Genomic DNA, 14,383 nt, shown 5'->3' with positions numbered 1-14,383 from the left:
AGGAGGGGGAGAGAAAGATAATAGAGCGAGATAGAGATGAGAGCGAAATAGAGAGACAAAGAGAAATATATAAAGAGACACGGTAAGATATACAGGCAGATAGACATAAGTTCTACTTCTACCAAATAAGAAGGGGGTCTTTTTTATACTTTCCTATAAGACAAGACAGTACATCCACAGCATTGTGGTATATAAGTCTTTTTCAATAAACATTAGTATAAAATTAATGTGCATTCGTATTTCAAAGTAGGAAACTGGTATTGTCCTTGAAGTGACAATCCTCTAGAAGACCACGTGACAGTGATTCGTAGGGAGGCAAATGAACATTGTCAAAATATCTTTTTGGCTCGGTCTTGAGCAAATATAGATATAATTTGGCATGTGTTTTTATTGTTCCGACATCACAACAAAGGGCAAAGTTTTGAAAACACCTCCACCTCATTCCGTTTGGTTAGATAATGATTGTTTTTGAAACGGCTTGTTGTAAGATACGTATCGGACGATCACTCATGTAGTATTGTCAATATCGCGGACTGTACCTTTGTCGACACACCTCGTCAATGGGGATGTTCAGTTCTTTAGACAGAAAGCCGAGGTAGGAGAAAACGACGAAGCCTGCGAACAAACTTGTGAGACAGTTGCCGAATGATACAATGATAGCATCCCTGAAAACGTGAGAAATAATTATATTTCAATGTGGACATCCCTGAAATTGTGCCAAACATTTATATTACAATGAGGACATCCCTGAAATTGTGCAAAACATTTATATTACAATGAGGACATCCCTGAAATTGGTCAAAACATTTATATTACAATGAGGACATCCCTGAAATTGTGCAAACAATTTATATTACGATGAGGACATCCCTGAAATTGTGCAAAACAATTACAATAAGGGCATACCTAAAATGTGCAAAATAGTTGTATTACAATGAGGGCATCCCTGGAAATGAGCAAAATAATTATATTTACAATGAGGGTATCCCTGAAAATGTGCAATATAATTATATTACAATGAATTGTGAAAAACAGTGTATTACAATGAGAGCATACTTAAAAATGTGCAAAACAGTGTTGTATTATAATGAGGACATCCCTGAAAATGTGTAAAACAGTTACAAAACGAACCCTCCATTATATAAGTGTGTTCATTAATCCGGATATTCAGCTTCTAGAACCGGACGACCATTATATAACTGTGTTGTTAATCCGGATATTCAGCTTCTAGAACCGGACGACCATTATCCAAAACAATTTGTCAAATAATACATGGTAATGAAACAAAAACATCAACAACCGTCGTATCATTTATGTCTTATTTTCGGTAGTTACGATGATAACCAACAACAACCGTCGTATCATTTATGTCTTAGTTTCGGTAGTTACGATGATAACCAACAACAACCGTCGTATCATTTATGTCTTAGTTTCGGTAGTTACGATGATAACCAACAACAACCGTCGTATCATTTATGTCTTAGTTTCGGTAGTTACGATGATAACCAACAACAACCGTCGTATCATTTATGTCTTAGTTTCGGTAGTTACGATGATAACCAACAACAACCGTCGTATCATTTATGTCTAGTTCGGTAGTTACGATGATAAACCAACAACAACCGTGTATCATTATGTCTTAGTTTCGGTAGTTACGATGATCAAAACCAACAACAACCGTAGTATCATTTATGTCTTAGTTTCGGTAGTTACGATGATAACCAACAACAACCGTCGTATCATTATGTCTTAGTTTCGGTAGTTACGATGATAACAACAACAACCGTCGTATTATTTATGTCTTATTTTCGGTAGTTACGATGATAACCAAACAACAACCGTCGTATAATTTATGTCTTAGTTTCGGTAGTACGATGATAACCAACAACAACCGTCGTATTATTTATGTCGTATTTCGGTAGTACGATGATAACCAACAACAAACCGTCGTATCATTTATGTCTTAGTTTCGGTAGTTACGATGATAAACCAACAACAACCGTCGTATCATTTATGTCTTAGTTTCGGTAGTTTACGATGATAACCACAACAACAACCCGTCGTATTATTATGTCTTAGTTTCGGTAGTTACGATGATAACCAACAACAACCGTCGTATCATTTTATGTCTTAGTTTCGGTAGTTACGATGATAACCAACAACCACCGTCGTATCATTTATGTCTTAGTTTCGGTAGTTACGATGATAACCAACAACCACCGTCGTATCATTTATGTCTTATTTTCGGTAGTTACGATGATAACCAACAACCACCGTCGTATCATTTATGTCTTAGTTTCGGTAGTTACGATGATAACCAACAACCACCGTCGTATCATTTATGTCTTAGTTTCGGTAGTTACGATGATAACCAACAACCACCGTCGTATCATTTATGTCTTAGTTTCGGTAGTTACGATGATAACCAACAACAACCGTCGTATCATTTATGTCTTAGTTTCGGTAGTTACGATGATAACCAACAACAACCGTCGTATCATTATGTCTTAGTTTCGGTAGTTACGATGAAACCAACAACAACCGTCGTATCATTTATGTCTTAGTTTCGGTAGTTACGATGATAACCAACAACAACCGTCGTATCATTTATGTCTTAGTTTCGGTAGTTACGATGATAACCAACAACAACCGTCGTATCATTTATGTCTTAGTTTCGGTAGTTACGATGATAACCAACAACAACCGTCGTATCATTTATGTCTTAGTTTCGGTAGTTACGATGATAACCAACAACAACCGTCGTATCATTTATGTCTTAGTTTCGGTAGTTACGATGATAACCAACAACAACCGTCGTATCATTTATGTCTTAGTTTCGGTAGTTACGATGATAACCAACAACCACCGTCGTATTATTTATGTCTTATTTTCGGTAGTTACGATGATAACCAACAACAACCGTCGTATCATTTATGTCTTAGTTTCGGTAGTTACGATGATAACCAAACAACACCGTCGTATCATTTAGTCTTAGTTTCGGTAGTTACGATGATAACCAACAACAACTGTCGTATCATTTATGTCTTAGTTTCGGTAGTTACGATGATAACCAACAACAACCGTCGTATCATTTATGTCTTAGTTTCGGTAGTTACGATGATAACCAACAACAACCGTCGTATCATTTATGTCTTATTTTCGGTAGTTACGATGATAACCAACAACAACTGCCGTATCATTTATGTTTTATTTTCGGTAGTTACGATGATAACCAACAACAACTATCGTATCATTTATGTTTTATTTTCGGTAGTTACGATGATAACCAACATCAACCACCGTCGTATCATTTATGTTTTATTTTCGGTAGTTACGATGATAACCAACAAAGAAAACCAATTCTCGTCATGTCAAATGTAATATAATGTATATACCTGAAGACGTCATTGTGGAACTTATTGTAGCTGGACAGGGCTATCAAGCCTCCCCTCGAGGCAGACAAAGAAAACCAATTCTCGTCATGTGAAATGTAATATAATGTATATACCTGAAGACGTCATTGTGGAACTTATTGTAGCTGGACAGGGCTATCAAGCCTCCCCACGAGGCAGACAACGAAAACCAATTCTCGTCATGTCAAATGTAATATAATGTATGTACCTGAAGACGTCATTGTGGAACTTATTGTAGCTGGACAGGGCTATCAAGCCTCCCCACGAGGCAGACAACGAAAACCAATTCTCGTCATGTCAAATGTAATATAATGTATATACCTGAAGACGTCATTGTGGAACTTATTGTAGCTGGACAGGGCTATCAAGCCTCCCCACGAGGCAGACAACGAAAACCAATTCTCGTCATGTCAAATGTAATATAATGTATGTACCTGAAGACGTCATTGTGGAACTTATTGTAGCTGGACAGGGCTATCAAGCCTCCCCACGAGGCAGACAACGAAAACCAATTTTCGTCATGTCAAATGTAATATAATGTATATACCTGAAGACGTCATTGTGGAACTTATTGTGGCTGGACAGGGCTATCAAGCCTCCCCACGAGGCAGACAACGAAAACCAATTCTTGTTATGTCAAATGTAATATAATGTATATACCTGAAGACGTCATTGTGGAACTTATTGTAGCTGGACAGGGCTATCAAGCCTCCCCACGAGGCAGACAACGAAAACCAATTCTCGTTATGTCAAATGTAATATAATGTATATACCTGAAGACGTCATTGTGGAACTTATTGTAGCTGGACAGGGCTATCAAGCCTCCCCACGAGGCAGACAACGAAAACCAATTCTCGTCATGTCAAATGTAATATAATGTATGTACCTGAAGACGTCATTGTGGAACTTATTGTAGCTGGACAGGGCTATCAAGCCTCCCCATGAGGCAGACAACGAAAACCAATTCTCGTTATGTCAAATGTAATATAATGTATGTACCTGAAGACGTCATTGTGGAACTTATTGTAGCTGGACAGGGCTATCAAGCCTCCCCACGAGGCAGACAACGAAAAACAATTCACGTCATGTCAAATGTAATATAATGTATATACCTGAAAGACGTCATTGTGGAACTTATTGTAGCTGGACAGGGCTATCAAGCCTCCCCACGAGGCAGACAACGAAAACCAATTCTCGTCATGTCAAATGTAATATAATGTATATACCTGAAGACGTCATTGTGGAACTTATTGTAGCTGGACAGGGCTATCAAGCCTCCCCACGAGGCAGACAACGAAAACCAATTCTCGTCATGTCAAATGTAATATAATGTATGTACCTGAAGACGTCATTGTGGAACTTATTGTAGCTGGACAGGGCTATCAAGCCTCCCCACGAGGCAGACAACGAAAACCAATTCTCGTCATGTCAAATGTAATATAATGTATGTACCTGAAGACGTCATTGTGGAACTTATTGTAGCTGGACAGGGCTATCAAGCCTCCCCACGAGGCAGACAACGAAAACCAATTCTCGTCATGTCAAATGTAATATAATGTATGTACCTGAAGACGTCATTGTGGAACTTATTGTAGCTGGACAGGGCTATCAAGCCTCCCCACGAGGCAGACAACGAAAAACAATTCACGTCATGTCAAATGTAATATAATGTATATACCTGAAGACGTCATTGTGGAACTTATTGTAGCTGGACAGGGCTATCAAGCCTCCCCACGAGGCAGACAACGAAAACCAATTCTCGTCATGTCAAATGTAATATAATGTATATACCTGAAGACGTCATTGTGGAACTTATTGTAGCTGGACAGGGCTATCAAGCCTCCCCACGAGGCAGACAACGAAAACCAATTCTCGTCATGTCAAATGTAATATAATGTATATACCTGAAGACGTCATTGTGGAACTTATTGTAGCTGGACAGGGCTATCAAGCCTCCCCACGAGGCAGACAACGAAAACCAATTCTCGTCATGTCAAATGTAATATAATGTATGTACCTGAAGACGTCATTGTGGAACTTATTGTAGCTGGACAGGGCTATCAAGCCTCCCCACGAGGCAGACAACGAAAACCAATTCTCGTCATGTCAAATGTAATATAATGTATGTACCTGAAGACGTCATTGTGGAACTTATTGTAGCTGGACAGGGCTATCAAGCCTCCCCACGAGGCAGACAACGAAAACCAATTCTCGTCATGTCAAATGTAATATAATGTATATACCTGAAGACGTCATTGTGGAACTTATTGTAGCTGGACAGGGCTATCAAGCCTCCCCACGAGGCAGACAACGAAAACCAATTCTCGTCATGTCAAATGTAATATAATGTTTGTACCTGAAGACGTCATTGTGGAACTTATTGTAGCTGGACAGGGCTATCAAGCCTCCCCACGAGGCAGACAAAGAAAACCAATTCTCGTCATGTCAAATGTAATATAATGTATGTACCTGAAGACGTCATTGTGGAACTTATTGTAGCTGGACAGGGCTATCAAGCCTCCCCACGAGGCAGACAACGAAAACCAATTCTCGTTATGTCAAATGTAATATAATGTATATACCTGAAGACGTCATTGTGGAACTTATTGTAGCTGGACAGGGCTATCAAGCCTCCCCACGAGGCAGACAACGAAAACCAATTCTCGTTATGTCAAATGTAATATAATGTATATACCTGAAGACGTCATTGTGGAACTTATTGTAGCTGGACAGGGCTATCAAGCCTCCCCACGAGGCAGACAACGAAAACCAATTCTCGTTATGTCAAATGTAATATAATGTATATACCTGAAGACGTCATTGTGGAACTTATTGTAGCTGGACAGGGCTATCAAGCCTCCCCACGAGGCAGACAACGAAAACCAATTCTCGTTATGTCAAATGTAATATAATGTATGTACCTGAAGACGTCATTGTGGAACTTATTGTAGCTGGACAGGGCTATCAAGCCTCCCCACGAGGCAGACAACGAAAAGAATATCTGGACCGCGGCGTCTTTCCATACCTGTTAAATAGAAGACAAAACTTCATACCTGTAAAATACCAGACAGAACTTCCATACCTGTCAAATACAAAACAAAACTTCATACCTGTCAAATACAAAACAAAACTTCATACCTGTCAAATACAAGACAAAACTTCCATACCTGCCAAATACAAAACAAAACTCCATACCTGTCAAATACAAGACAAAACTTCATACCTGTCAAATACAAGACAAAACTTCATACCTGTCAAATACCAGACAGAACTTCCATACCTGTCAAATACAAGACAAAACTTCATACCTGTCAAATACAAGACAAAACTTCATACCTGTCAAATACAAGACAAAACTTCCATACCTGCCAAATACAAAACAAAACTCCATACCTGTCAAATACAAGACAAAACTTCATACCTGTCAAATACCAGACAGAACTTCCATACCTGTCAAATACAAGACAAAACTTCATACCTGTCAAATACAAGACAAAACTTCATACCTGTCAAATACAAGACAAAACTTCATACCTGTCAAATACAAGACAAAACTTCCATACCTGCGAAATACAAAACAAAACTCCATACCTGCCAAATACAAGACGGAACTTCCATACCTGTCAAATACAAGACGGAACTTCCATCCTGTCAAATACAAGACAGAACTTCCATACCTGTCAAATACAAGACGGAACTCCCATACCTGCCAAATACAAGACAGAACTTCCATACATGTCAAATACAAGACAGAACTTCCATACATGTCAAATACAAGACAGAACTTCCATACCTGTCAAATACAAGACAGAACTTCCATACCTGTCAAATACAAGACGGAACTTCCATGCCAGTCAAATACAAGACAGAACTTCATACCTATCAAATACAAGACAGAAATATATATATATATCTATCCAGGAGAAGAGATAATGATTAGTGAGAGAGGCAAGAGGCACTTCCCTGTTCCACCAATATTCCTGACTATATTTTATGTATACCCTACTGTAGTTGGAGGTTTTAAAAATTTGTGATATCTGGAATTATCATGCAGCTTTCGCATATTTATTTTTGATTCATTACTAAAAAAACCCTGTTTTTAAGTGACATAATTACCCAAACATCTATTTTATTGCATTATTTTCTAATCCAGATCAATACAATATGTATATTGGATGTATTCCTACAATCTGTAATCCAGCATATCATTTAGCTATTAACATTGGATAATACAGCATTAACAATAAAATAAATCATCAAATTACACCAAGGTAGATAATCAAATCTGGAAAAATTGGTTCCAAATCTAGTATACACTTAAAATACACTTCATGGGAGCAAACTAAGTGATTATTTGTAAAAAAGATTTGATCTGGAGACCTAAAGATATGTTTAACAAGCTTATTGTTATGTATAAATGAGAACAGAAGGCACAATAGTGACAAAAATTTTAATTATGGGTTTGGTAAAAAATTCTTCAAAGTAAAAAAAATGTTTCCCCTAAAACTACAAATTTGTCTAAAATATGACTTAGCACCCTATAAATATGCCAAAAGGACAATAAAAATCAAGGTCTTTAAAAAGTTAAGCTATCAGAAGTACACACATGAAACATTAACTATGTTTATAGAAGTTAAAGACATTATCCCAATATTGGCACATGTTATTTTTAATATAAAAATAAATTGCTATTAAAATCTAAGTTCAGACTGCCTAGATATATTAACATATTTAAGAGCAGTTGTATATGGCAAGTCAAACACCATGTAAATAAGAACATTCAGTATGAATTATAGGCCAAAACCAACTTTTCCTCAGTGCTAATTTTTGTTCAAACTCCATTCAGAGCTATGTACAGTAATTATTGTCAAGGTCATTGTGAACTTGCATGGCCGAGTGACGGCTAATTAATCAAATAGTGTAGTTTAATTTAATTAAATCACAAAAATCATAATCTTTTTTATTATGCACTGAATATGTGCTATAGGTTGGACTATACCAATTCAAATCCCATAGGCGACCATGTTAACGTTTGTGTTTAAAAACACTATATGCAATATATCAACCAAACTGTGACCCATAAATATCAGTACTACAACCCCTACCTCAAAGTATTAACTGCAGAAAATGGTACCTTTCATGGCTCATTTTCGGTATAACCAGATGTTTCTGCAACACCCCTAGTTTCGCACAAAATTTTAGTACTTTTTTTTACAGGTACCCCATACATGTTCCAAGCACAAGGCTACTTGACACGGTGGTACTACATCAAATAAAATTGCATACATTTTTAGCCCAGATGAAACTAATTTTTTTTACAACCAACACACTCACATTTATAACCAATCACAGGACTTGTGGTGTTAACTTCTCTATCAAAAGTTCGGTACACCTCGAACTTCGACCCAGCCGGAAATTAATTGGTATAGTGCAACCTAAAGGTCACGCTCGATGGTAGTCCGCAACTGTATTATTATTACCTGTGCGTCTAGAAGTCTGTCAAACTTTGGCGTCAGGTAAAACATGATTCCTTCGTAGTAGCCCGGCAACATGACCCCTCGTATCAACAAGATCAAAAGAACTAGGTAGGGAAACGTGGCAGTAAAATAAACAACCTGCAAAACAAAAATGTATGATCTTTTAACGCCATGTTTTGAATAAGATAATTGTATATACATGTACATACGTTAAACCAAGTAATATATAAACATTACACACTGAAGGCATAGTGCGCCGCTACGCCATATGCCTCCAGGGAAAGTCCTGCATTGTTGGCCTAATGGTCAGTAATACAATTATTAATATCATCTGTAGAGTATGGTAATGATCAAAAACACACATTTATAGGAGTAAACTGTCGCGAAAATAAGTCCCGTGTTGGGTAGATGCATATGTTTATAATAAAGTGTATTAACAGTACCCAAATACATTTAAAGGGACATACCCTAGTTTCAATCCGTGTAAATTAACACTAAGTTTAGTTAATCTACAAACCTGTAACACATTTGGATAAAGTTACATTTGAGTGAAACATGAGTCTGTGACTTTGAAATGGTGAAATACCCTCTAAAAATAGACTAAAACTCGACTCCATAAGTGTTACTTCTCAGACGCACGTGCGTTTTTTAAAATATGAAAAATGCATTTTGTGATATTAAAAACACCAGGATGACTAATAACCTTCGAATGTACGGAATTGATAATCTAAACAATAAAATCTAAGTAAAGTATGATTTAAGTTATGAAAAAAGGTTATTATAGTCAAAAATATGCGTTAGTGTTTAAAAACTAGGGTATGTCCCTTTAATAAAAAAGACGTTTGTTTTGTTTAACCACGCCACTAGAGCACATTGATTTACATTTAATAAATGCAAGGTACTGGTAGAATAAAAGTATATAAAACGTAACCTCAGTTGTTGTTTTTTGGGTTGTTTTTTTTTTTTTTTTTTTTTTGGGGGGGGGGGGGGTTGTTTTGTAATCGATGCAAAGCACCCTTTTGAAAACGTTTTATACACAGGAGTTGTTTCCCCTATCCCACAAGTGAAGTTACAACCGAAAAAGCTGTAATTACAACTATTCAAATATAACTATTACTGCGCCTTCATTATTGTTTTAACCGGCCTCGGTGGCGCAGTGGTTAAGCTATCGGACTATAGGCTTGTAGGTACTGGGTTCGGATCCCAGTCGAGGCATGGGATTTTTAATCCAGATACCAACTCCAAACCCTGAGTGAGTGCTCCGCAAGGCTCAATGGGTAGATGTAAACCACTTGCACCGACCAGTGATCCATAACTGGTTCAACAAAGGACATGGTTTGTTCTATCCTGCCTGTGGGAAGCGCAAATAAAAGATCCCTTGCTGCCTATCGTAAAAGAGTAGCCTATGTGGCGACAGCGGGTTTCCTCTTAAAAAAAAAAAAACAGTGTCACAATGACCATATGTTTGACGTCCAATAGCCGATGATAAGATTACAAATCAATGTGCTCTAGTGGCGTCGTTAAATAAAACAAACTTTATTCTTTTTTTTCATTATTGTTTTACTGCCACCCAGATTAGTTTAGGAACGGCACGAAAGTGATTTCACTTGTTTCAACACATTTTGCTCTCAAACTATTAACGTTTTTCGTTCCATTACAAACGTCCAAGGAAACTATCTTCATTAAAATTATCATTTGGGGGAAACATTGTTGACAATAAGATGACTAAATACCAGCTTTAAAAAAGCCTTATTGTGTGGTTTACATCTAGTTGCTTTTCGTTATCGATCTGTCACCTAATTTAGAAAAACGTTTTGCGCATGTGTATTACAGACAAAACAGTTCACGCCAGCTTTATAAATTTCTGTTCAGGTGTACTTTTTAAATGCCCTATAACTTTTATGTAAAGCATGTTTGCGAATGTCATACATCCCCTATGTTGATCAATAAGCGTAGTAGAATATATTTAGCCTGGAAGACTGCTTTTAACATTCAAATGCCATCAAAAACATTCTAGACGACTTTCGTGTGTTTGGCTGGTCCACTATTAAAATATTAACGTTTTGCGTTCCATTACAAACGTCCAACAAAGCTATTTTTATTAACATTATCATTTGGGGAAAACAATTATTCGTTGACCATAAGATGAATAAATAAGACAACAAAATGAAGGTTAAAGTTTGTTTGTTTAACGACACTTCTAGAGCATATTAATGTATTCATTGTCGGTTAGTGTGTGTCAAACATTTGCTAATAATGACATATATTCAACTATATTTTTCTCCATTAGTAGGTAGGGATCTTTTATATTATGTACTTCCCACAGACAGGATAACACATACCACGGCCTTTGATATACTAGTCGTTGTGCACTGGCTAGGAGAATAGCCAAATGCGCTCACCGACGGGTAGGGTTTACACTGGAGGGGGGTGGTTTAGCCAATTTTATGAAATGTAGAGCATTTCCTTGAAAATCATTAACATTTTATTAGCCAAAATCTAAATTTGTAGCCATTTTGTATCTAAAAAGTAGCAATCGTCTATTTTGGCAATGGGCAGGGTAAGCCATGGACGAGGATCGATCCTAACCCGACCGCATATCAGATGAAAGAATGTTTTCCGACTGGGCTACGTTCCGCCTCTTACAACAAAATTAATATTTCATTTCATTAGAACTTATTTTCGTGCTTATATCCAATTAAGGTTTAAGCACGCTGTCCTGGGCACACACCTCAGCTATCTGGGCTGCCTTTTGCTAGTGGTTAGTGAGAGAGAAATCGGTGTGGTGGTCTTACACCTACCCACTGAGTCGTTAAAACTAGCTAGGAGCCAGTACTGAGCTGCGAACCTTGTACCTACCAGCGTAACTAAAGCACGACACCACCAAGTCGTTAAAACTAGCTAGGAGCCGGTACTGAGCTGCGAACCTTGTACCTACCAGCGTAACTAAAGCACGACACCACCGAGTCGTTAAAACTAGCTAGGAGCCGGTACTGAGCTGCGAACCTTGTACCTACCAGCGTAACTAAAGCACGACACCACCGAGTCGTTAAAACTAGCTAGGAGCCGGTACTGAGCTGCGAACCTTGTACCTACCAGCGTAACTAAAGCACGACACCACCGAGTCGTTAAAACTAGCTAGGGCTAGGAGCCGGTACTGAGCTGCGAACCTTGTACCTACCAGCGTAACTAAAGCACGACACCACCGAGTCGTTAAAACTAGCTAGGAGCCGGTACTGAGCTGCGAACCTTGTACCTACCAGCGTAACTAAAGCACGACACCACCGAGTCGTTAAAACTAGCTAGGAGCCGGTACTGAGCTGCGAACCTTGTACCTACCAGCGTAACTAAAGCACGACACCACCGAGTCGTTAAAACTAGCTAGGAGCCGGTACTGAGCTGCGAACCTTGTACCTACCAGCGTAACTAAAGCACGACACCACCGAGTCGTTAAAACTAGCTAGGAGCCGGTACTGAGCTGCGAACCTTGTACCTACCAGCGTAACTAAAGCACGACACCACCGAGTCGTTAAAACTAGCTAGGGCTAGGAGCCGGTACTGAGCTGCGAACCTTGTACCTACCAGCGTAACTAAAGCACGACACCACCGAGTCGTTAAAACTAGCTAGGGCTAGGAGCCGGTAATGAGCTGCGAACCTTGTACCTACCAGCGTAACTAAAGCACGACACCACCGAGTCGTTAAAACTAGCAAGGAGCCGGTACTGAGCTGCGAACCTTGTACCTACCAGCGTAACTAAAGCACGACACCACCGAGTCGTTAAAACTAGCTAGGAGCCGGTACTGAGCTGCGAACCTTGTACCTACCAGCGTAACTAAAGCACGACACCACCGAGTCGTTAAAACTAGCTAGGAGCCGGTACTGAGCTGCGAACCTTGTACCTACCAGCGTAACTAAAGCACGACACCACCGAGTCGTTAAAACTAGCTAGGGCTAGGAGCCGGTACTGAGCTGCGAACCTTGTACCTACCAGCATAACTAAAGCACGACACCACCGAGTCGTTAAAACTAGCTAGGAGCCGGTACTGAGCTGCGAACCTTGTACCTACCAGCGTAACTAAAGCACGACACCACCGAGTCGTTAAAACTAGCTAGGGCTAGGAGCCGGTACTGAGCTGCGAACCTTGTACCTACCAGCATAACTAAAGCACGACACCACCGAGTCGTTAAAACTAGCTAGGGCTAGGAGCCGGTACTGAGCTACGAACCTTGTACCTACCAGCGTAACTAAAGCACGACACCACCGAGTCGTTAAAACTAGCTAGGAGCCGGTACTGAGCTGCGAACCTTGTACCTACCAGCGTAACTAAAGCACGACACCACCGAGTCGTTAAAACTAGCTAGGAGCCGGTACTGAGCTGCGAACCTTGTACCTACCAGCGTAACTAAAGCACGACACCACCGAGTCGTTAAAACTAGCTAGGAGCCGGTACTGAGCTGCGAACCTTGTACCTACCAGCGTAACTAAAGCACGACACCACCGAGTCGTTAAAACTAGCTAGGAGCCGGTACTGAGCTGCGAACCTTGTACCTAGCAGCGTAACTAAAGCACGACACCACCGAGTCGTTAAAACTAGCTAGGGGTCGGAGCCGGTACTGAGCTGCGAACCTTGTACCTACCAGCGTAACTAAAGCACGACACCACTGAGTCGTTAAAACTAGCTAGGGGTCGGAGCCGGTACTGAGCTGCGAACCTTGTACCTACCAGCGTAACTAAAGCACCACACCACCGAGTCGTTAAAACTAGCTAGGGGTCGGAGCCGGTACTGAGCTGCGAACCTTGTACCTATCAGCGTAACTAAAGCACGACACCACCGAGTCGTTAAAACTAGCTAGGAGCCCTACTGAGCTGCGAACCTTGTACCTACCAGCGTAACTAAAGCACGACACCACCGAGTCGTTAAAACTAGCTAGGGGTCGGAGCCGGTACTGAGCTGCGAACCTTGTACCTACCAGCGTAACTAAAGCACGACACCACCGAGTCGTTAAAACTAGCTAGGGATCGGAGCCGGTACTGAGCTGCGAACCTTGTACCTACCAGCGTAACTAAAGCACGACACCACCGAGTCGTTAAAACTAGCTAGGGGTCGGAGCCGGTACTGAGCTGCGAACCTTGTACCTACCAGCGTAACTAAAGCACGACACCACCGAGTCGTTAAAACTAGCTAGGGGTCGGAGCCGGTACTGAGCTGCGAACCTTGTACCTACCAGCGTAACTAAAGCACGACACCACCGAGTCGTTAAAACTAGCTAGGGGTCGGAGCCGGTACTGAGCTGCGAACCTTGTACCTACCAGCGTAACTAAAGCACGACACCACCGAGTCGTTAAACCTAGCTAGGGGTCGGAGCCGGTACTGAGCTGCGAACCTTGTACCTACCAGCGTAACTAAAGCACGACACCACCGAGTCGTTAAAACTAGCTAGGGGTCGGAGCCGGTACTGAGCTGCGAACCTTGTACCTACCAGCGTAACTA

The 14,383-nt window shown here is 40.1% G+C and overlaps 1 protein-coding gene across 1 annotated transcript in view; it reads right to left on the bottom strand.

Moving 5' to 3' along the window:
- The window catches only part of LOC121379057 (sodium- and chloride-dependent GABA transporter 2-like), a 61,306-nt gene that overhangs the window by 12,691 nt on the left and 34,232 nt on the right, over positions 1-14,383 (bottom strand). Inside the window, exons 7-9 of the mRNA XM_041507515.1 lie at positions 8,894-9,028; positions 6,335-6,438; positions 535-665 (exon numbers count right to left, since the gene is read on the bottom strand). Of these exons, the coding sequence (XP_041363449.1) occupies positions 535-665; positions 6,335-6,438; positions 8,894-9,028 (370 nt within the window). The remainder of the gene's footprint in view (positions 1-534; positions 666-6,334; positions 6,439-8,893; positions 9,029-14,383) is intronic.

Source organism: Gigantopelta aegis, chromosome 2 (assembly GCF_016097555.1).
Source record: "Gigantopelta aegis isolate Gae_Host chromosome 2, Gae_host_genome, whole genome shotgun sequence".
NCBI lineage: Eukaryota > Metazoa > Mollusca > Gastropoda > Neomphalida > Peltospiridae > Gigantopelta > Gigantopelta aegis.
The sequence above is the reverse complement of the archived record's forward strand: the minus strand, read 5'-3'. Positions and strand labels throughout refer to the sequence as shown.